This window comes from Branchiostoma belcheri, unplaced genomic scaffold (genome assembly GCF_001625305.1).
Source record: "Branchiostoma belcheri isolate BF01 breed outbred unplaced genomic scaffold, Haploidv18h27 scaffold125, whole genome shotgun sequence".
Classification (NCBI taxonomy): Eukaryota; Metazoa; Chordata; class Leptocardii; order Amphioxiformes; family Branchiostomatidae; genus Branchiostoma; species Branchiostoma belcheri.
This window is the reverse complement of record NW_017802658.1, coordinates 173,887-197,020: the sequence shown is the minus strand read 5'-3', so window position 1 is coordinate 197,020 and position 23,134 is coordinate 173,887. Positions and strand designations below refer to the sequence as shown.

Here is a 23,134-nt window from a genome sequence, read left to right as displayed (position 1 = left end):
CATCATCTCATCAACACACTGATTTTGGATTGTGATGATATTTGGTACATGTATGTAGATAGGTCTTGCAAAGACAAAAGTCAAGGTCAGATTTGGGCTTCCTGGAGGCTGACCTTGGTACTGCAGCAGAACTTTCTGTCTTCGTATCTTTTGTTTTGGTTTAGATTTTTTGATGACTGATATTTTTTCATGTCAGGAACAAGTAGTGCAGCTTGTGTTGATAATTCAATGCTCGGGGAAGCTGCGAAGTCTGGTTTTTCCTACATTGTACAAGCAAGCAAAAAGAACAAGCTTACAGTACCTGGGTCCTGTAAGTTAGTTTTGACCACAGGTTTCCTGAGTTGGAAGCCCAGGAGGAAGTGGGCCAGGTTGGGTGCCGGCTGGTCCAGGGAGTGTAACAGCAGCTGGAGGATGTGCTGTCTGGTGGAACAGCGCGTCTGGGATGCTGTCAGCTCTGCATCTTCTGTATAAGAAAATTAATTTTTTTAATCCAAAAAAAGTCATTTCAAAACTTAGGAGGACAGTAGATTTAGGAATATCTGCAAGAAACATATAAACTCCAGTAAATTTTCTTTTTCAAATAATGTGTAAATGAGGTAACAACATACTTTTTAGAATGCCTAGAAGGAAAAAAAAGTTAAAAATGAGTTCAGGTACCTTGTTCTGTGTTGTCTACCTTGTCCTCTATATCATCTGTCTCCAAACACTCCACAAACCCATGCAGTAGGCTCTGGGACACATCCTGTAGAGAACAGAGGCATTCAGTATCACAGCTATAATCATTAGCATAACATTACTGTACAATGGTCAGCACTCTTACATCTGAATGGAGACTCAAAAAAGTAGGCCCGGTCCTGTCTGGATGCTGTCTCTGGACCAAGAAGTCATGGGTTTGAATCCCAGCTGTGTCGCTCATCTTACATGCAAACTACTGGAAAGGGATGCAGTCCTTAGGACAGGACATTAAACTATCCAAAGATTGAAGTATGCAGAAGACCTTATGGTCCGGTCTTATGCAGCGTGTACTTACATGTACAAAACTGGTGTGTTACACCTGAAAAGGCAGTTTACTGGTTATGCGAAACAAACAAACAAACAAAAAAGTTAAGAGTACTGACCTGTTGTGCAGTGAACATTCCGACTAGTTCACTCTGTGATGCAGAGGAGAGACAGATCCAGCACAGGATCTTCACACTGCACAGGGCCAGCTCTGGGCTGCTGCTGTTATATTCCACAAACCTACAAAACACATTAACACCACTGTTTTGGTACTGAATTACACAAAGCTCAAAAGCTGAATAGATCTAACTGAATCTTCACAGGGCCAGCTCTGGACTGCTGCTGTTGTATTCCACAAACCTAAAAAAATTTCCAAAACCAAAGTAGGGGGAACTCAGATACTGACTAAATCTTCCCAAGAACTTTTATGTGGCATATACATGTATGTACAAGGCTATCTTGTACTGTTGTATTCCAAAAATGTGCATGTTGAATACAGACAATATAGACTGAGCAGCTACACTTGGGCTTGCAAAACCTTATTGCTTTATCTAATGTCCCATGCTTATTTCCTTGAATAAAAAAATAATTCTAAAAGTTCATTTACAACTTCAAACATGGAAATGATCAGACATCATATTTTGTTTATAGTCTTTACATTAGGACTTTTACTAAGTGGAAAAAAATTGCTGGAGATTTTTTCAACATCATGACCACATTGGCAGAAATAATAAATTATGAACTGCTTCATAATGACTTCTACCAACTCAGATGAACTTTCAAGATATGGTTGAATATGTGATAAAAATTGCGGTGTTCAGTAATTATTTATAGCAATATGACAGATGATAAAGAACTTAAAAGACTGACCTAGCGATGTTGACCAGGTGGTCAGCCCTGCCGGTGCGAGGGTTGATTCCGACCAACAGTTCGTCCAGTGGAGCGGCCATGACAGAGGATCCCTGGTCGCGCAGGACGGCCATGAACTGGTCCTGTTTGTCAAACGTGGACTCTAACATCTGTAGACACAGCAGGGCTGACTTCTCCAGGTCTTCTTTACCTGGGAACAGTTGGAATTTCAAATTTGAATGTCAGTATCTGTATAGCCAGTACAACCAGTACAGCATAGCACACAATCTTCGGTATCTGTATAGCTGGTTGGTATACATGTACATGTAACTGCCCTTCGGGGTAACACACCAGTTTACCAGGCACATGGCAATATGTTTGAAATATTTAATTTTAGAGAATCTACTGTACTTTCTGTAACAAGAGAAAAAAGTTGAATCATTCTCAAAATATTGTACAAATTTCTTGTATTGCCACCATATGCTTGTATATACAGATTCCTTGTACAACCTAGAGTTAAACTATTTTAACTACAGGCTTGTCTCATCCCATACTTCTCTATACCAAAATCTGCTTAAAAATTTTGTCCCTTGCAGGGGTCCACACACAAAAAAGGGTAGGGTCAGTCAGGAAACAGAAAACACAACATTTTTCTAGGCCTAGAGCCAAACCGTTTTCTCTATAGGTGTGTTCCATATCCTATCCTTTCTTACCCACCTGGGAATGGTACATACTGCTCCATCAGCCTAACAGCCTCGTCTATAATCTGTAATATTGTTTTCAGCAGGGGACTGTCGTTTAACATGTGGATGAGGAGGGTGTGCCCAGGCGGCTTGTTCGCAACGGTCGTCCCTCCCCCCTGAACCTCGATGGTTTGGTCCACAAAGTCCTCTGGTGACATTTCGTGGTACTGTAGCAGTTTATGGAGGACTTGGAGAACCCCTGATGTGACCTGCCACTGTGGAGAAATGGAAATGGAGAGACTGAGCACTTTGTCTAAAGACAAAAGAAAACTGCTTTTCTACAAATTATACTTTCTAACAGGAAAATCTCCAGCAGAAGAGAAGTAAAATATGTCATAATAATGAGATTCATTTCCTTTTGTGTCAGATGGTTTTCCTCAGTCCTATTTGGTATATTTCTTTCAAATTCTTGAAACTTTTGCATGAAAAAAGAATAGTATCTTCAAAAATGCCCAAATGCTAGCAATTCAACCATTGCATTGAATGTAAAAGCACAATCTTATCCCACCCTACATTAGTCTCTGTAAAGTAGGTTAGTCTCGTATGATATATTCATGTAGCAATTGATGCCAGACTCTATACATTGTACCCCAGTGATTGTAAGCTCCTCACAATGTTTATGATAGATGTGTCAATCATATTTTCTGGTTTAATCTTTTTGTCTGGTACAGTGTAACATGAGAAAAAATTCCTCACCTTTTCCTCAGGGTTTTTGTAAGCCCTGGTGCTGAACTTGAGGAACACGGACTCCAGGATGAAGTCCAGATAGGGATCGAACCCCGGAGCACGGTACCCGGCACCCAGACTGGGGGGGACGGCGATGTCTGTCAGTCTGTCCACCAGGTGGAGGAAGGCTCGAGTCATCGGGTACTCCTCTCCTCGCGCCTCTATCTCTTCTAACTCAACCTGGAATGGTTATTGCAGATGCATATTAGTTATTATTACAAATGAAGCATGAAAATTTTTGTATTGGTAGCGGTCATAACCGGTGTTATGAAATCCAAACTGTAACTTAGTATGCTATACCTCTTAAAGAGAAGGATGATGATGATGATAATGTATCTTCTAATAAAGAATTTGGATTCAAACTAATTTTCAACCATGTACCTCCAGTCTTTGTTAAAGGAAGGTGGATTTTAAACTTGAGAGTTTTGTCTCATAACATGTATAGATGTGTATAGATGTGTAAAAGTACAAACCTGTATGCCAGCTGCCTGGACAGTCTGTCCTGAGGGCTGGACTGTCTGCAGGATCTGAGGAGAAAAAAATACAACACCTTAGAACTTTATAAAAAGACCACTGGCTCAAAAAAGAAGACTTAATGACATGCCTTCCATTTACCAACTCAGTGTTGAGTGTGCAGAAATGCGTTATGACTTAAGGTGCTTTAACCATCACCCTGCTGCCTAACCCCGTAAGCAATAGAAAACTGGTAGCCAAACAGCTCCTTTGTGTGCTGAAGGTTAAAGAAAAGGGATTCGTCATGTACAAACCTGTGCCACTTCCAGAGATTGCCAGAGCCCTGCGGCGATTTCCGGAGACTTGGCGAGCGCGGCCAGGGTTCTCATGAGCGCTGCCTTCAGCTCGGACGGGACCGGGCACTGCAGCAGGCCGAAGAACAGCACGGTCGGCATCCAGTGGGGGTGTTCACATAGCGCCAGCCGAGAGTTCTCATCCTGAGGAACACAATGGTGGAAAATGGGGTTTTTACTGGATGTTGTGTTAACTTATTTAACACTATATATAACAGTCAGTAAGGCCACACCAATTTAATTTCTTGGTTAACGGATTCGCCGCTTCATTTTTTTCAGATTTGCAAATAAAAATAAAAATCCAGAATCAACTGCAAAATGCTCATATTTTGCCCTGAACAGTTGAAAACAGACCTTTTCATCCCAGCAGTTACAGTTATTCCATCTTTCAATGCAATGGTCTCATTAAAAGTTCAAAATTCATTGTTTAAATTTTGAACCAGCCTCGTGTGTTGACTTCATGGCTCCTATCGTACCATTTTGGGCCATAATACGATGTCTAGGCCTGTTTTTATTTTTATTTTTTTTTTCGCCCGCCCGCTCCATTATTTTTCTAGAAAAATCCGTTAACCAAGAAATTAAATTGGTATGGCCTAAGGGTTAAAAAGGACTTAAAGCTTTACTGGAAATTGTGTTAACTTACGTAGCATTTAGTGTGATATGGCCCTAATTTGACACAGTTGTTTTTTAGGCCACACCAAAGGGAGGAAGGTAGCAGAAGGACTACCAAAATGTTGGCGTGGCTTTTTATTTACTTACCAATCTGACTAAAATATTCAGAGGCCTATGTGACTATATGTGTCACCAAGGTTTAGTATCATCACTTACTTTTACTGTAAATAACAATTTTTTCCCGGACTTACATACTTCTGTACTGTGACCTTATCAATACCGTGAAAGACAAATGATTTGCTTTCTTTTTGCTGCACCTGCTGCCACCACGAACGTATGGTACCGTGTAACTTTACATGTTTATTTTTCTCAGACTGTTACCACGAATATTAAGTGAATTAAAGTACCTTCTTTGCTAGGATAGTTGTTGAATAGAACATCTGAAACAAAAAAAACACGCAAAGACTGGGAACTGTCCCACCCACCTCCTCAGCTATCTTCTCGGTGAGTTTGAGTACAGACAGCAGTCCGTCCAGTTCCTGTGCCGTGATACTGCGGACAGGATGGCGGTACACGTGATGGCGAGCGTCTGCAGAGCTGGCTAACTCCTGCCGCAGACCCTGGTAGTACTGGCTCAGGGAGTTGAAGAAATGATCCCACGATACTGTTGCACCAGTGCCTCCTGTTGGGGGGAAAGGGATACATTTTGTATTTGCATCAAGATATCATATTGAGAATTCTTGCTCAGTTGGTCTACTGTTTATATGATGAAGCCATTCAAAGTATTTGTGCAGAAATCAAGACATGATACAGTGGTACTGTACATATAGTGTACATTGTACACTTTTGTGGTGCCGGTATCTCTAAGTTTTCAACTTTCGAGGACACTTCTCCAAAATTGAATGTAAACTCAAGAGTCATTATTCATGAATGCACAGTATACGTAATTTCCTATGTCATCTGACGGAGATTTTTCTCCTTTTAAATTATACTGCATTTGTTGTAGCACACATAGAATATTACGAGATGTATATTGGAGATCTCAAAACTTGACCAATAATTTAAAACATTATAAGGGTACTTCAGATGTCCTATGTTTTGATTTATGAATCTCCTTCTACATTATGGAGAGTCTGTAACACTGTATATATACCATGACATGTATACAAACTGCAGTAACCAATTTTGAAAATAAAGAACATCTCAGCAGTGTGTAAGATTTACCGTTAGCCTTGAGTAAGGAGAAACAGTAGTGGGCACACTGTGGTCCGTTAGCCAGTCCTGTCAGCATGCTGATGTAAGGCACGAAGAGGGAGGGGGGCACCAGGTCTCCTGCTATCCTCACAAACTTGTACAGGCTTACCTGGGGGCGGGGGAGGGAAAAACATCAAAATCAGTAAGTCACAAAGAGGGAGGGGGGCACCAGGTCTCCTGCTATCCTCACAAACTTGTACAAGCTCACCTGTGGGAGGGAAAAACATAAAAAAATTAGGAAAATAAAGGTGTCCTCATGCAAGTTTTACTTTGTTAAACTGTATTGTATAAGTTGGATCACTAGAGATTGCCAAAGTCTAATAAAAAAAGAAAGAAAAAAAGATTATCCCTATCTACCAATCCAATTTTTTCAGGACTGAAACAGGAAACACATCTTTTTTCCTAGGCCTAAGATGCAAAGTGGAAGGGGGGCACTAACCAGTCCTCACAAACTTGCACAGGCTCACATTGGGGTGGGAGGGGCCAAGGACAAAAATATAAATCATAAAGGCATGTAGAGGGAGGGGGGCACAAGGTACCCACCTGTCTGTGTGGGGGCCTGTAGTGCTGCCCTGCCAGAAAAGAGCCTGATGGACTGAGGGACGGTTCTGGCGGGCACCAAAACTCCAGGGCCAGCTGCAACTTCTGTGGGTCCTTCCCATACAAGTCAGCAATCTAAAGTAAAAAAAAAACAATGAGTTAAGTGAAGTATTACAGACTGAACATAATGGAAAAGGGAATAGAAAAAACTGTTATTAAACTAATTCTAATAGGTCAGCAAATTTTTTTACTCAAAATTCCTGTGGAAATTTTTGTTGAAATGATACAAAATTTTTTCCCATTATCACATTCCTTCCGCCAAGCCACTAAAACATTACCAGTTCTGTTAATGGTTCTCTGCAGAGGCCAGTTCCATAATTGATAGCTAAAACGTCAGTAGTTTTAAAGATATCTGACTAAAACAAGACTTTTAAACTGAAAAATAACCAGTGTTACCAGGGTCATGAGATGTTCGAAGCCCCTCCTGATGTCCGGTGGTGGTTCCACGCCCTCTGCCGCGGCCAGTGCCAGGATACGCGCCTCCTCGTCGCCATGACTACGGAGCTCCTTCACTTTCAGCGGCATCAGTACCAGGAAGTCTGTCACCAGGGTGTGCAAACGTCTGACGTAGAATTCCTGCAAACATTCAAACAGTTTTTGATTATGTTTACCAAAGGAAAACATATTGTTTTTCCTGTTTTCTCTTTTTCTTCTCCAAACCAATAAGGTCAATGACCCGAACCAGACGTCTGTCACCATGGTAACTAGAGTTGGGTTACATCATGTTACAATTTTATAGCAGGAGGGATTTAGACTTCTGTCTATCCATATATATGAATGTGTTTGAGTAAGAATTAACAGAGCAGACCATATGCGAAGGTAAACATTATGCATTTGCTTTGCATATGTTACCTTTATAGTTCTACAAAAACACTTCCCAGACAAGATAAAAATAGTATACGTGATTATCAAAACTCTCTCTATACAGATGGTACTGTACGAGTATGTGCAAACCATGTATATATATGGGTTCCGCAGGACTAGGGTTCTAAGAAGTAATACTGCCCTACCTCTGTGTGGAAGGTGTCTGTAGCGATGACAGCCTGACTCAGGTACAGGAACACGTTGTTATCCAGGGCCAGGTCTACCAGCTGTTCATCTGTCTCCAGATATTCTCCATACTCTGTATGGAGACAAGAAGATATCAAGAGTCTATATGTATACTACTATACATTTAAATCTTGACATACATAAACCTAGGAAAATATTTGGGTGCACTGGTGCACCCACAGAAAAAAATTGGGTGCGCAGCTCCAGATTTGGGTGCAATAAGGTGCACATGCACCCAGTATTTTGCACCCTGTAGTTGAAACATCCAGTGCAGGCATGCAGAAAAACGTAGTTCGATCCCCCACATACCTGCAGCTTCAGGGTACTGTGAGATGGCCCTGAGAGTGATAGCCCAGCTGATCTGTGCAGCTGCCTTCAGTCCCGGGACCCCCCATGGCTCCATAGACATCAGCTCTTTATGCACTGCTGCTATGTATGTTGGATCAGTCAGGATTGGCAGACGCTGTACAATATCTGGAAAAACAGAAAAACATTGTCATGAGAAAGGCCGACATTTGCTTGAGAGCAAATTTCACTCTCATCTTCCGCCCCATTTCAACATGGACTGTTCCATATCAACCTAGCTTTTCCATTTAACACCAATACCCCCCGTGTTCGTGAGAATTGTTCTCAAAACCTCCATACAGAGCTTTCCCGTACAAATATTCTCGAAACCCTCATACAGTGCTTTTCAGTGTTCTTGAACCCCCATGTAGTTGTTTTCAGCAACAAATATTCTCGAAACCCCCATGTAGTGTTGAGCCCATAAATAAACAAATATTTAAGCAAACAAACAGATTTAAATTCAGGAAAACTTTTATAAAAACTTACCGTCCCTTTCGTCTACTGCCTGCTCCAAAACGCTCACATCGAAACAGTACAACAGGGCCATGAGCAGGGCCAATGTTGGGGCCTCCAGCTTCCCATCAGGGCTGACTGTCTTCACCTTTTTCAGGTGCCTGATCAGACGGAGCGTGTCCTGCTTGGGCAGAGGTGTCTGGCAGGCCCAGCAGAACAGGCACTCTGCAAGGGACATCTTTACCTCCTTGTACAGATCAGCAACCTGTGAAAAAAAAGTTCAAAATTTCACTGTTAACATACAAGAAACTATTGTGGTTCTAGAATGGAAAAAATATTCACAACAAAACAATAGATAATTAATATCTGTAAAAAAAAAACATTAAATTCTAACAAAGAAACTCAGAATTTTTTATGAATTTTTACCTGTTTTCTGTGTTTCTGGTCTCCCAGTCCTCTCTCTTTTTCTAGCTTGGTCATTTCGGCAGTCCAGTCCAGACCCTCTACAAGAGCCAGCACCTTATTGGTCAGCCCTTCTTCCAAAAGCTGATCGGTGAATTTGACAACCAATGAGGTGGTCTCTTCATTAACACCTATAGTGGAAGGAAGGTTGTATATAGTTAAGTTTCTGACTGACAACCAGACTAACATTATGTACAGCTTATACTGTTTATGATTATGAATGAATATTCAAAAGGTTTGAGTAATACTTTGCTAATTAACATCAATTCCACAAAGTGTCCAACTCTCACCAAGTGTCCAGGTCCTGCCCTCTCTTGCCTGGACGATCGTCCGCAGAGAGTTGACCAGACTTCTCCGGCCATCGTAATACAGAAGGATGGCCACCAAGCCACGGGTCAGGCCGGGGAACTGGGGCTGCTGCTGCTCCGCTAAATAAACAACAAACAAACAAACAATAGTCAGAATTTAGAAACTATGGATCATAATACAGTCAAACCTCCAATTTTATCTGCAACGCACTATATGAAATTTCTTGTTATCAAGTTTTACCACATTTCTGGAAGGATTCTTGACATAACAGGTGGCTATTATCTCTTCAAGATGTCAAACCTGAGACCAGACTGTAAGGTTTGAACCACTCACACCGGGAAGGTCCCCTACTCTTTTTGATAAGTAAGGTGGGATCTTTAACGTGTTCAAGGTGTGGCTTTCCTCAAACATGAGACCTCCAGCTTTATGTCCCATACAAGAGGACATCCCTAACCGAAGATAGGTACTCATTTCCACCTGAGTGAAGTGAGGAAAGTTGTGTAAAGTGCCTTTTTCAAAGGCACAATGGCAGGATTTGACCTGGGACATTTTAGTTCTGAGCCGAACAAGCTACTGTTATCCACACCACACCACTTAACCAGAGTTTGGTCCCATGTATGACCACCTCACCTGCCAGCAGTAGTTCCAGTGCAGCAAACTCATTGAGGTTGAACAGATCACTGAGGATGATGACCTCCTGTATGAACTGTGTGGGGAGGGTGCGGGGAGCAGGCTGTCCCTGGATCACCACTCCCTCTGTGTTAGCCTGCTTTATCTGCTGCCTCTGCTGAGAGTTCTTTGCCTGGGAGAAATTACAGAAGAATCAGAGCTTTGAGTTTAACTCTAAAGGTTGATTTTGTACACGTACTGTAAACCACTTTATGTTTGCGGTAGCAAAAGTTTGCGGTTTGAAAGAAATGGACACGGAACTGTATGTTCGCGGTGGCAGCAGGTGCAGCAAAAAAAGTCTACGAATTATTTGTTCATGGTAATGATAGGTTTGCGGTACAGAAGAGACTGCGAAAACCGTGAATATAAAAGTACCTCAAAAAATTGTGATTTACAGTTACTCTGTATTACTAGTAATACTACATACGTTACTATACATGATTCGAAGTAAACTTCTTCTTGAACAGAAGTTGTGGGTTTGATTCTCAAAATGTTTTTCACAAGTTTGTGAAAAAAAAGTGCTTGTTTTTGTTTGTTTGTCATGTTGAAACAAACTTTCACTATTGACAAATTTTGGAAGGCTGAGATAGAGTTAAAAAGGACTTACCGGGTTCTGTAGCAGTGACAGGAAGTCAGGTTTGTGTTTTCGGAGCGCTGCCTCCAGGTCATGGTATGCCTCTGGTCTTTTCTTCCACACAGCAGAGTCCACAGTGTTGTACAGGTCTTTGTAGGGACCCCATACTCTGGCCACTGGGGAAGAAGTAAGATGAGAAAACTCTAGTCAGAAATAAAGTGTGTCATAATAAAATGTAGTATGATTAGCTTCATTGTTTCTTGTGATCTTGTTTCAATAGATCCTATTTTCCAGCCTACCTCGATCTGTCTGTAACACAAGAGAAAAAGGAAGTATGTATAAAGGGCTGACTCTGAGTCTCTGACTCTCGGGGATCGAACCCATGCCATATGCAGCAGTCGCCACACAGACCCAATGCACTAACCGCTAGACCAAAAGGTGGAACTGTTGGGCTGGTCAATTGGTGATGCTTATACCCACTGTTACACGTCAAAAATTTGAAAATGCAAAATAAAAAAAATGCTTTTAGACATGTCTGCATTCAGTTTGAAACTGATATAAATTTGGCAGTTCGAAAGAAATATAAGCATATCAATACTCTGATTGAACTTAATGCTAAAAAGTACATTATTCCCAACCTCAACGCTTTATAGCTAGATAACACTGAATCATGATGCTCTACACTTGAACATGTTGAGCGGCCTCTGATGTAGATTGTCATGTCAGCAAGTACAGAATGGTTTCACTTTCGCCCCCCTCCCCACTTACACGACCATGTGCACCCGGAAACATAGATTTGTATAAATCTATAAAGGACCTATTACAATCTATGGCCATAAATAGATACTATGTTAATTGTAGAAAGTATCTAATAAGAATTACTGCCGTAGAATGGTACAGATTTTGTGAAAATCGCTGCTAAAATCACGAAAATCCGCTTTTCTTACCTGAATTTACCGCCATCTTGGTGCCAATTACAATTTTTCTACGGTTTTGTGACGACTGTTTCTATTGGCTATATTTTGATCGATTTAGCAAACTCAGCCAATCATATCACTCGTAATGAATTTGTTGATCTGCGATGTGGCAGTGTTGCGCATGCGCTCGTAATCACGAAGCTGTCGATCCAAAATGGCGCTGTGACAAAAATTTGAAACGACGGATTTTCTGCAATATTGACCGAAAAACAGCGAATATCACCAACCTCTGTCAACGTAGACCGACGATTTTTACAAGCCCATACTCCCAAGCACGCCACCGCCGCGTTTCAAGGAAAAGTCACCCCAGTTCTGTCTGAAAATTCGTGTCCGGAAGTGGAGATACCTGTGGCCCCAAGATGTCGTCCTTCGGTAGCAACAAGGGAGATGACCAACTCGAGTGCCCGCTGTGCATGGAGCCGCTGGAGATGGATGATGTCAACTTCTTCCCCTGCACGTGCGGCTACCAGATCTGCCGCTTCTGCTGGCATCGGATCCGCACGGACAAGAACGGGCTCTGCCCCGCCTGTAGGAAGGTAGGCCGACCGACGTGTTACACTGCCCCCCTCCCCACTCCTCCCCCCGTCGCGGGCCCCTGGAATGTTGTGTGTCAAACGGTCCTCTCTGTCTTATATCCCCATTAGGAGACTTTAATCGGGTGATTAATCACTCCTCCAACCTAACTGGATTATATTCTCCACCCAGATCGTCCCGATCGCGTGGATTTCCTTCTATTTTTCGAGTATGAAGGCTTGTTGTCTGCCCCATGCTTGCTTCACCAGGCGTCAGTGTTGGGCTATAATTATGCTCGGAATTACGTTGAGGAATGCCCGGGTCGTGACAAACATATCACAGTCACGGTGCAGGGATGACACAGGATCGTGTGTGCACCACACACTCCGCTATTGTGTCCTAACAGTTGTCCTCTCAAAACTCAGACACAACTAAGTTCATAAAACAAAATCCCAGAGAGATGTATCAAGCCATCTCTGTACTTGACAATGATCTGCTTTGTCAGTATCTTGTCCTTAAGTCGTATTACCATCCTTTGGAGAAAAAGAAGTACCGCTATGTAGTATTGTGTCACAAAAGATGCCATAGAATTCCTCTGTCAATCAGTCTAAAAATTTAAGACTACGCAAAACTGTGCAAAAAGAAATTATGATACAGCTCTTTTACAAACTAAATTTGAGCGCAAAATCAGGTACAAAATATTTTAAGTCCAGGTATAAGTTCATTGATCAATGGACAAGTTAGGCAGTTTACTTAGCAGCACTAGCGGTTGTTGCCATAGAACTAGGAAACAGTTTCATCATCAAGCCATTTTCTTTAATCTTTTTTTCTGTATTTGACGTGATCGAGGGTTATAAACTTTGTCAGTTTCCTGTCATTTACATGTACATGTGTACTAGTCAATTGGTATAACCGCCCTTTGATGTAAAACAGTAACTCTGCAAACTCATAACAAATTGTACGTGTGTGTCTACACAACTAGGGTTAGGAACAGACACAACAACACACATATCATCATGCACATGTCGACCACTCCGGGTCTCCCACCAAATGTCTGCCAGCAGTTCGGTTGGTCCACGTTATTTTGATACCGTCGTAAAATCGCCATTTAGAATACCAGGAGGTCTCAGCAGTTTATCATTTTTTGTGGTTAAAATTAACTTCCGACTTATGATGCCAAGAATGTTCTTGATATATGATTAATACAGTTAGATATTTGAAAGATGCCATTGGTATGATTTATGAAAACTGGTTGGCAGCATAATTTTCATAATCTTTTTAAAAGAGTGTAAGGCAAGAGAAAAATATGAAACATAAAAAAATTGCTTCTGACATAGTCACTTCTACTCTCAAAACAACAGAATTACAGAAAGAGTTGAATAATGCTATTTTTCAATCTCTCCATCCTAACCCTACCATTTTGCTATAAGTTTCACCAATTTCACACTACCCTTGTATTCAAACAATTGCTCAATTTCAGCGACAATACCAGTTGACATGTTCTTTGTTCCTATGATTTGTCAATCTCCTAATTGGTATTATTTGTTAATTAGGTGTGAAATGTGAGAGCTTGCCCCTATGTGGGCTTGATGTTGTGTTTGTGTTGTTGTCACACCCTCTCAGTACTGTCTACTGTAATTCCCGATAATTTCACAGTACTTATATGTTCAATGTTTTCACGGTCACTTCTGTACCGTAAAAATTAGCGTCGGTAGGTAGGGATTATCTTTTTCCCCTCTTTAACAAAGTAAAACTTGCATAAGGACACTTATAATATTTTCAATATCAATGTTGGAAAACTGATTGTACAATGTTTCATTTCTTGGGTGTCAGATCATGGAGCTAGAAAAGGTTGATCAGCTCTAAAAAAAGTATGTACTTGCTGGGATTCACAAAAAAAAGACTAGGGTCGGCAGGTTTTTCTAGGGTCGGTTGGGAAGACACCAATACTGAGTACTTAGCATGGAGAGTTCACTTCCAGTGTTGAAGAGGGTGTGTCCTGTTGCCTGGGCAACCATTGAACATCCCGGGACTCTCACCTCGGATGAGGGGAAACCGTCGGATGAATCTGGTTGCCTAGCAACACGTCCACGTCACTTTCCGGGGGGGGTGTACTTTCTCCGTGGGCGTAATGTTATAGCTTCGAGTGTTAGGTGTAGTGTTAGGTAAGTGGAAAATTAAGATTCAGGAGATGAACAGATTGACAGACTTACCTAATTATTGAGCTTCATTGTCTGAATAGCTAGAAATGTTGGGCCTCGTGTAGAGGATTTAGAATTAAAAGACTATGAACTAGAGAGAGATCTAGATTTGGTCTTTGCAATCAACCCAAAATTGTTTTGTCAACAAGAACAACAAAAATTTTTGTGATTTTTCTGGAAACCCAGGAATTGCTTATGAATTTTCAACCATTTGGAAGAGAAAAACTGATCCATTATAGTCTTATTGTAGCAAATTAATGTAGATATTTTACAAATTAATGTTTCCGTGAAAATGATGCCAGACTATCAAAAATAGAAGTTTTTGCATTTGCATCCCTCACAAAAAAGTTGCTACACTGTACCGTTTTTTTACAGACAAGAATTGAAGAGCTCCACCATAATATTGGGGCAATGTCTGAGACTGAGTGCATGTAGCAAAGTGGATGTAAACGTAAGCGAGATAGCATCCAAACAGCTGCGTGAAGTTTAGATTTATACCGTGGAAGTCAGGGCACATCTGAAATAGGCAGTAAGACCTCTGATGTGACATCTGGGATGGATAAATGGGTCCAGGCTTGGAAATGTTCCAGGGGGACAAATAAGATTCAGGATGTGTAGTGCCAGAGTTTATCTGATAAACTGGACTATAGGGGATGTAGTTAACCTTCCTTCTGCCAAGCCCTGGAGCTGATTGCTATAGATGTGGTGCCAAGGGGCTAGCTTAGCAGGGAGAGGGTTAAGTATATATTCTGATGAACTGGACTATAGGGGATGTTATTAACCTTCCTACTGCCAAGCCCTGTAGCTGATTGCTACAAATGTGGTGCCAAGGGGCTAGCTTAGCAGGGAGAGGGTTAACATGTTCTAGAAGTGAAGATAGAAAAAAAAAATAGGTCATTTGGTTTTTATGTCTACTGCTAACTGTGTTACAACTGTGGAGTTTGCACAGCTGTTTTGGAACATTTCATCAGCTACATTTGTAGTGAATGTCAGTACTGTAGATGTACTTTGATTCCATATTTAAGTTTCATATCATTTGAATCATTTGACAAATCATGCTTCCCTTCAAAATGTGGTATTCCATTACTTTCATAACAATAGTGATTCTAAAGATATTTCATATAGATATTCATTGGAAATGACAAAATTTCTAGTGAGCTTCCAAGTTCAATATAGCAAGTGTTCTCTTCGCTTTTGAAGTTTTAAAGGCATCTAAAGCAATTTCAGGGCAGAAAGACAAGAAATATTCTGGATGAGACAATCTGTCTGATAGTGACATTTGCTGCCATTTCCTAGCACATTTTCGCTATAATTTCATACATAAAGCATTTATAGCACCCAAACTAGCTAGGTGAGACTTACTTTAATTTCTTGGTACCACAAATAAAAACATAACTGGGTTACTGGCACATGTTGCTGTTTACAAGTATAACATGATGTCCAGTCCAGACAGGCTATATTGGGAAAGCTTCGCAGACTGACCCTAGGCTCAACTTGACCTCTGTGACCTCCGCATATCTCATGCCTGGGTGCCAAGTGGAGACAGTATGGTTCTAGTAGTTAGGAACAAATATGGGGATGGCTTGATGGAGGGAAAAGAAAACAAGGGTTTTAGTCATTTAGATTTCTTACACTGGATTTGTAGTATTTTCTACATAGGAATATGTGAAATAGTTGTTGGGAAATAAACTCTCCACTATTTTATTATATTTTAACAGGGCTGAGCTCAGAATTTATTTTTGGGGATAGGTGCATTGGTGCATGTTACAACAACAACAAAAAATGGATGCACAACGTGAAATAATAACATTGAAGAATTAGGTGCACATTTCCAATTTTGGGTGCACTTCACAAAACTGCATTTGCACCCAGTATTTCAAGCCTTGCAATACATGGACATGTATATATTAAGATTCCATATTTTTATGGTCTTTGTAAGTTTTGGCCTTGACTCATTAATTAAGATTAGTGTTTTGGCCTTGACTCATTACTGTATAATTTGATTTCAAAACAGAGATTAATTGTACCATTCTACTTATTAAAGATAGGTAATCATGATCTATTAGAATATTGATGTAATTTCTTCAGAATATTAATAGGATTGTATAAAATGTTGAAGGTTATGATATTTAAGGATGTTTATTCATGGATGAATGTGTGTGAGACAAGAATCACTGCTATCCAATTATTGAAAATAATTAATCTATTAATCACAGATAATTTGATAACAGTACTTGACTAAATATGACTTAATCTTTGCTTCAAGAACTCAAGTACTTGTAGTTGTTTTGTGTCTTTGCGTTTCCTTATTCTAATTTTATTAAAGCCATAGGCATTAAGTAAATGATGATTTGTCAGTAGCAATAACTAAAGTGTAACTAATAAATCATCATTAAAAAACTGTTCCTTGTTCTTTTCTGGGCTGACATAATTTCAGTGACTGTGCTCTCTCAAACACTGGAATAAATTGTCAACTTTCAAAAGACAATTTTGCTTGAATTCATGAAAATTTAAAAGTTGAATGAACTTGGATCACTAGAGATTGCCAAAGTCTAATAAAGAAAGATAATCTCTACCTACCGACCCTAATTTTTTCAGGACTGAAACAGGAAACACAACATGTTTTTTCTAGGCCTTATATAGAAATGACTTTGCTATATAATGTTCTTGATAGTCCTGACAATTTTTTCCTCTCTTCCCCTTCAGCAATACCCTGAGGACCCAGCAGAGTTCAAGCCCCTGTCACAGGAGGAGCTGCAGAGGATAAAGAACGAGCGTAAACAGAAGGACCTGGCCAGGAAACAGAAGATCTCCGAGAGTAGGAAACACCTGGCTAACGTCAGGGTTGTGCAGAAAAACCTGGTCTTCGTGGTCGGGCTGTCTCCAAGACTCGCAGACCCCGAGGTAAGGAGTCTTAAACTTTCAAGACTTGTGGTAAGGACTATGGAGTGTGGTAAGGAGTCTTGTGGTAGGATTACCGTAGGAAGTACAGAAGAACCTGGGCTTTGTGGTTGGGCTGTCTCCAAGACTCGCAGACCCAGAGGTAAGGAGTCTTAAACTTTGAAGGCTTGTGGTAAGGAGTCTTAAAGTTTCAAAACTTGTGGTAAAGAGTCTTGTGGTAGGAAGTACAGAAGAGTCTGCTCTTTGTGGCAGTAAGGAGTTGTAAACTTCGAAGACTCATAGTAAGAAATTTTAAACTTTCAAGACTTGTGGTAGGAAGTACAGAAGAATGTGTTTGAATTTTGAACTAACTTTAGCCAAAAGATAGACCATGAGATATGTGTTCTCCATGGGTGAGGTATGTGCTTACACTAGTGTGAGATGCTATGGAACATCACCATGTCTCCATGGTAACCTGGCAACCAATCAAATGCACCCTGAGAACTAATCAAATGGCCTCACAGCCTCCACAGTGCTACTGTAGATTCATCTAAGTTTGCAGCACCTAAATTTCCTGGGAATATCAATTCTGTCTACCGAACTAGTGAGCTTTTGTTGAATCTGAATGATTGTAATTCATTATGAATTTTTTTATTGTCCAGGTGCTGAAGAAACATGAGTACTTTGGGAAGTTTGGGAAGATTCACAAAGTGGTTATCAACAACAACACATCATATGCAGGTGCTCAGGTAAGGTACTGCCTAGGTATGGCATAGTTCATCTTCATATTTTTGTACGAGAGTCTTTTTTCATGGATTCGCCATATTTTGCTGCAAAGCACACATAGATACAGTACATTTAGAGAATGTGTTTTACTAAAATTTCAACCTGCTTGGCAAGAAGAAACACAAAAATATCATTTCAGCAAACCACTTTAACAGTAGCATTTTATTAATTTCATCATTCAATTTTCTATTGACAGTGTGCTAAGTTATTGTTTTTTTCTATTTGCTACTCTGCAAAATATTCTTTTCACACTTCACGATGTATGGACATATTACAATGAGAAATAGTTGCACACTAAATGTATCTCTGCTAGCTTTTTAAAGTTACAAAATATCATTTGTCAATTTTCCCTAGGGTCCTAGTGCAAGTGCGTACGTCACGTTTGTCCGTTCGGAGGACGCGTTGCGGGCGATACAGACAGTCAACAACGCGCACGTGGACGGGAGAACGCTGAAGGCATCGCTAGGCACGACAAAGTACTGCAGCCACTTCCTGAAGGGTGCTCAGTGTCAGAAACCTGACTGTATGTACCTGCACGAACTGGGGGATGAGGCTGCCAGCTTCACCAAAGAAGACATGCAGGTAATACCGTAAATTCATTTATTTTCACAGGGACTCAATTTCATGGTAGAAGTGGGAAGGACATTTTAGGTTTGCAGCTAGAACAATTCTGTAGTAATACATTTATACTGGAACGCACATTTGCAGTGTTTAGATTTTCTGGATGGAGAGGTTGTCATAAAAATGGAGAAGGTAAAATAACTGCAAATAACTGCAAATTTTTTTTTCTTTTCTGTACGCAAACTCTTTCAATTCAGTGATTCTCATCCCTGCTGCAAGGTTTGCTTTTGGTGTTTGAAATAAATAATAAATAAATAAAGTTTTACAGTAGTAAGAAGGAACTTTTGGCTTATGGTTTTTTGTGTCTTCTAATGTCTATTTTTTTGCATAAACATTGTATCAGAACTTTAATTTTTTAAGTTCATTGCTTTTTAATCTATTGGAAAAGCATGATTTCTGTACTAGATGGAAAAATCAATGAATGCGTGGCTGTTCTCTGTTTGCCCTATACATTATTATTATTTCAAGATCCCTGCAAAGGTTGCCAGCCCGACATGTTTTTGGTGACATGTTTTTTTCTCCTGTTCACAGATGGGTAAACACCAGGAGTATGAGCAGAAGTTACTGGAGGACCTGTACAGGAGTCAGTCAGGACAGCTCAGCACACCAGCCCCTGCCGCCACACCCGCAGTCGAGAAAAACAGATTAAACAACACGGAGAAAAGTAAAGCTAACGCTGCTTCCCTCCCCAGGAAAATATCCCCCTCCCCTCCCACCGTTCAACCCACGAAAGGCGGACCCACAAAAGACCCCTGGCCAACGTTACAACAGACCAACAAACCAAACGACAGAGTCATAGGAAGCAGTGCAAACGGGATAGGCGGGGGGCAGCAAGCAACCAATCAGAAACCTCCAGACATCCTCAGACTGCAGTCCGACGGCCAATCAAACGACCCGTTCCACAGCAACTCCAAAGAGATTTTACCCCCCTCCCTCCTCCTCCCCCCCTCACCCCGCCCAAGCTGGGCAGCCCCACACAGAATTCTACACATTTCAAGAACCCTTTTGAAATCGGCGACCTCTCGCAGTCCTTGTTCTCTCACAACGACTTCCGCAGAATACCGACGGTCCCTCCGCAGCCCACCCAGGCCGTCGTGCCTCCGCACATCCCGCCCATCGAGCCCCCGGCCGACCAGCAAGGTCTCGGGCTCTCCAACGACAGTCTTCCAGTGGAAAGCACAGACACAGACTGGCAGGCCGCGTTCGGGTTCGGCACGTCCAGCAAACAAGAGGACGACCTGGGGTTTGACCCCTGGGACGAGTCGGCGAAGGCGCTGGCTGACCTGATGGAGAAGGAGTTGAAAACGGAAGCGGGCGGCGGCAGGGACGAGTTTCCCCGCGGCAGGGACCCGCAGCACCACTCGATGCCAAACCATTTTCAGCAGCACTACAACAACCCGTCACAGCTGCCCCCAGCCACGTCACAGCTCCCGCCCCGCTACCAGGCCAACCAGGCTCCGCCCTTCAATAGCATGGCGGGCTCCAGAATGCCCTTCATGGGGAACTTCGCTCCCGACGCCTCGGCGCAGAACAACGCGCCATGGATGCAGTACCCACAACCCGGCCTGCCGGGATTCAACCCCGGGTTTTTCGATAACTTTGGGAACGTTAACGGACCCACGCTGGTTAGACCGCCCGGTTTTGGACTGTCCCGGGACAATGCTTCGATGAACTCGGACATTGACATGAAAGACTGGCAGGAGGGATTGAGATCGTTGCTGCCGAACATAAACATCCATTTCGGGCCGCCCATGCCGCCGCCACACGGTAGCAACTCCCCCCCTCCACTACCCCCCCACCAACCACAGCACAACCTCCCCCCCTCACACAAATGGCCTCCGTCACAGTTGCAACGGCAGCCCCCTCCCCCACAACAACAACAACCCCCACAACAACAACAACAACAGTCTGTTACGCAGCAGCCGCCGTTCTGGTTACCTGACCCAGCCATCATCACTTGCACGCCCACCAACCCCTCCAACTCCGTAGAAAACAGCACCGGCTTGTCAGAAAGTCCGCCACACTGGATGAAATCCCTCCAAGCGCTCACGGAAATGGATTCTCCAACAACCCCACACACACCCTTCATGGCACAACAACAACAACAACAGCAGCAGCAGCAGCAACAGCAGCAGCCACATTTCCCTTCAGAGGCCCCACATGGCCAACACAAGCCCCCGCCAGGATTTCAGCCACAGAACAGACCACCAGCCAAGCCAACAGAAGTTCCACAGACAAGCTCTTTGGACTCACACTAACAGTCGCCGTCCTCAAACACACACCATTCTTCCTACATCTGCATGATTTTCAGTTTTGGCTACATTTGGAATGAACTGTACGCGAACCAGAGGAAGATACGACAAGCTTCGTCTGCATGATCACCACATTTTGCTGCCTACGAGACCTGCATGTTGTGCCAGGCTATGTTCCTTGTGCTGCGGACAAGAAGGATCTGTGAACTGTTGTGGAAAAGTGTGACAGAGAGCGAGAGAGAGACAGAGAGAGTAAGACTTTTCAGCCAGTTTGTGGATGAAAAACATGTAACCTATCCAACCCAAGGACTGGGCGAAACTTCTTCCCCACTGCTGCTTCTGTGTAATGTGGAAAAAAAAACAGCAACAGAAGAAATAGTTGTTACAAAAAAGTTGGGACTCTTCTTCTTTCAGGTCTGTATGTGTAGTGCATTTCCTCTGTGTTCTGCTAGGGGCAGCAACATTCATTAACTGTGCATCTCTGTGAAAGTGGTTGGGTAGATTTCTGTAAAGCATGATTTCAACATATTGTAAGCTTGTACCTCTACACCAATATGCCTTCTCTACATCCTCTGTCCCCAAGAAAGGAAGAAGAAAATATGCTTGATTTCTTCCCTGCAAGGAACAGTCTTTAAGTCTGAACAAAACAAGTAACCTACATGTAGGTTCCACCAACAATGTACTGTGGTCATCTATAAATTCTAAATCTTTGCTTTCTGAAGATTATTATGAGCAAGCTACAGCTACATAGCTCATTTGGAGAGATTGTACTTCCACCCCATGCTTCATTTTCTTTTGTGTATTCAATATTTCTTATGAATTTGATACAGAGAAGCCATACTGGTGTTGCAAGGTGCAAGTTCGGTCGTGAAAAACACAGGGTACTCTTGCTTGGCTCAAACGTTACTGTACACTATGCAAATGCCCTGTACCTTGTCATAAAACACAACTTCCGAGACAAACAAATGTATGGTGTTTATTGTGAGTGGAGTTTGGAGGTTTTAGACAAAGCAGGTATCAGCAAAACAATGAATTGACTGGGACTAAAGTGATATGTATTGGACAGATACAAATTCTGCTATCTGTTTCTTGGAAAGGTATGGTATGTAGAAATATGATCTGGGAAGAAAAGACAGGAAAGCAAAAAATCTCAATGTCAACGATCTATTGTCACAATGGAGTGAATTGTTCTGTGCCCATACAGTAAGTATAGGTCATTGAACAGAAAGTTTGTTACATTTGAAAGGTGATATGGACAGTATCCATACGTTTCTAAATGCAACTTTAAAAGTGGTGGGACTGTAATGAAAAATGTTTGTGAATTTGTCAGTAAAATTTGCCAGTGACTTCTCTGTGGGTACTTCAGAGCAAACCAGACATATGATCCTCGAATAAGAATATGCCCAACTCCACTTGCAGTAAATATCTAAATACGTTTGCTTATCTTCAGTGCAGTGATGGTATAAAGTCATGTATTGTTTTAACATAATCTGAAACATCGACACACTATAATGTTGTACTCGTTGGTCCTTTTGCAGAAATTTTTGGTGTCTGAAACTTTGTTTTAAAAGTTGCATCTGAAAAGTGCTGTCTGGAAATTTTCCTTCATTCTTCGTCAAGAACTCAGTGTACCTTCCCCTTTCTTAAGGAGTGCAATGGATTTTATAACATCATGATTCTTTAATTTCAAATTCAAGCAACATGTATATGTTTCCTGGAGAGAGAGCATAAGTGTGTTGTCATGGCAGCATTGTTTGGCCAATCAGAGTCCAGTTTGACCTTGGTTGCCATAACAACATGTTCTGACCAATCAAATTACAATCTGAAGATCACCTGACAAGTTGCCATGGCAACATAAGGAATACATTGCACAACAAGTGGACACACAAAGTTGTAGGTTGGAAGTCTTTATTCCATTCAAATGAAGGACAGTCCCTGACTGTATATGTTGAACTGTAGCTGTGGCTTCGATATTGATATGAAAAGTAGCTTCTGTTTAGGTACTAACAAACTACAGCCTATTATGCTTATTTATTTTCTACTTTTGTAGTATATGTAATCACTATGATCGTGACAGTCAATGTGAAATGTAGCATTATGCAGATCATTGCAATGTGCACTCAATTCAAGGACCACAAGTAATGGTTAATTGTTGATGCAATTCCTCTTATGTCCTGGGTATGAGGAACTTTTCTACAAAACTAAGAATATCGCCATTTCACATGTAGTCAAAGGTCTGAGTTTTGAGTGCACACTGTATGATAAAGACTATGAGTTCTCAGCAAGCAAGGGCACACGTACACGTGTTGGAAAACCCAACATTTTTCATGATAGTAGTGAGCATCTCTTCTTTACTAGATCCAATGTAGTAACCTACCACTCGCATGTGGTGTGCAGAAAAGAGAAACAACACTTGCTTCGTAGTCAATGTTAGTATGGACAACAGGAAGGCA

The 23,134-nt window shown here is 41.6% G+C and overlaps 2 protein-coding genes across 2 annotated transcripts in view; one reads left to right on the top strand and one right to left on the bottom strand.

Annotated features, from left to right (window-relative positions):
• Positions 1–11,441, bottom strand: part of LOC109463361 (nuclear pore complex protein Nup205-like) — a 32,920-nt gene extending 21,479 nt beyond the window's left edge. Inside the window, exons 1-20 of the mRNA XM_019760134.1 lie at positions 11,399–11,441; positions 10,485–10,627; positions 9,839–10,010; positions 9,190–9,327; positions 8,864–9,030; positions 8,471–8,702; positions 7,949–8,113; positions 7,600–7,712; positions 6,986–7,165; positions 6,533–6,664; positions 5,960–6,098; positions 5,221–5,417; positions 4,085–4,267; positions 3,791–3,844; positions 3,288–3,497; positions 2,566–2,806; positions 1,870–2,059; positions 1,119–1,239; positions 658–742; positions 302–463 (exon numbers count right to left, since the gene is read on the bottom strand). Coding sequence (XP_019615693.1) covers positions 302–463; positions 658–742; positions 1,119–1,239; positions 1,870–2,059; positions 2,566–2,806; positions 3,288–3,497; positions 3,791–3,844; positions 4,085–4,267; positions 5,221–5,417; positions 5,960–6,098; positions 6,533–6,664; positions 6,986–7,165; positions 7,600–7,712; positions 7,949–8,113; positions 8,471–8,702; positions 8,864–9,030; positions 9,190–9,327; positions 9,839–10,010; positions 10,485–10,627; positions 11,399–11,414 — 3,040 coding nt within the window. The 5' untranslated portion in view covers positions 11,415–11,441. The remainder of the gene's footprint in view (positions 1–301; positions 464–657; positions 743–1,118; positions 1,240–1,869; positions 2,060–2,565; positions 2,807–3,287; positions 3,498–3,790; positions 3,845–4,084; positions 4,268–5,220; positions 5,418–5,959; positions 6,099–6,532; positions 6,665–6,985; positions 7,166–7,599; positions 7,713–7,948; positions 8,114–8,470; positions 8,703–8,863; positions 9,031–9,189; positions 9,328–9,838; positions 10,011–10,484; positions 10,628–11,398) is intronic.
• A 99-nt stretch (positions 11,442–11,540) lies between these two features.
• On the top strand, positions 11,541–23,128 carry LOC109463394 (CCR4-NOT transcription complex subunit 4-like). Its single transcript, XM_019760197.1, is given in 6 exon segments — positions 11,541–11,964; positions 16,849–17,046; positions 17,685–17,771; positions 18,163–18,390; positions 18,961–19,368; positions 19,371–23,128. Coding segments are annotated over 6 exon segments (2,415 nt in total). The 5' UTR covers positions 11,541–11,787; the 3' UTR covers positions 20,688–23,128.
• Positions 23,129–23,134: the final 6 nt, after the last annotated feature.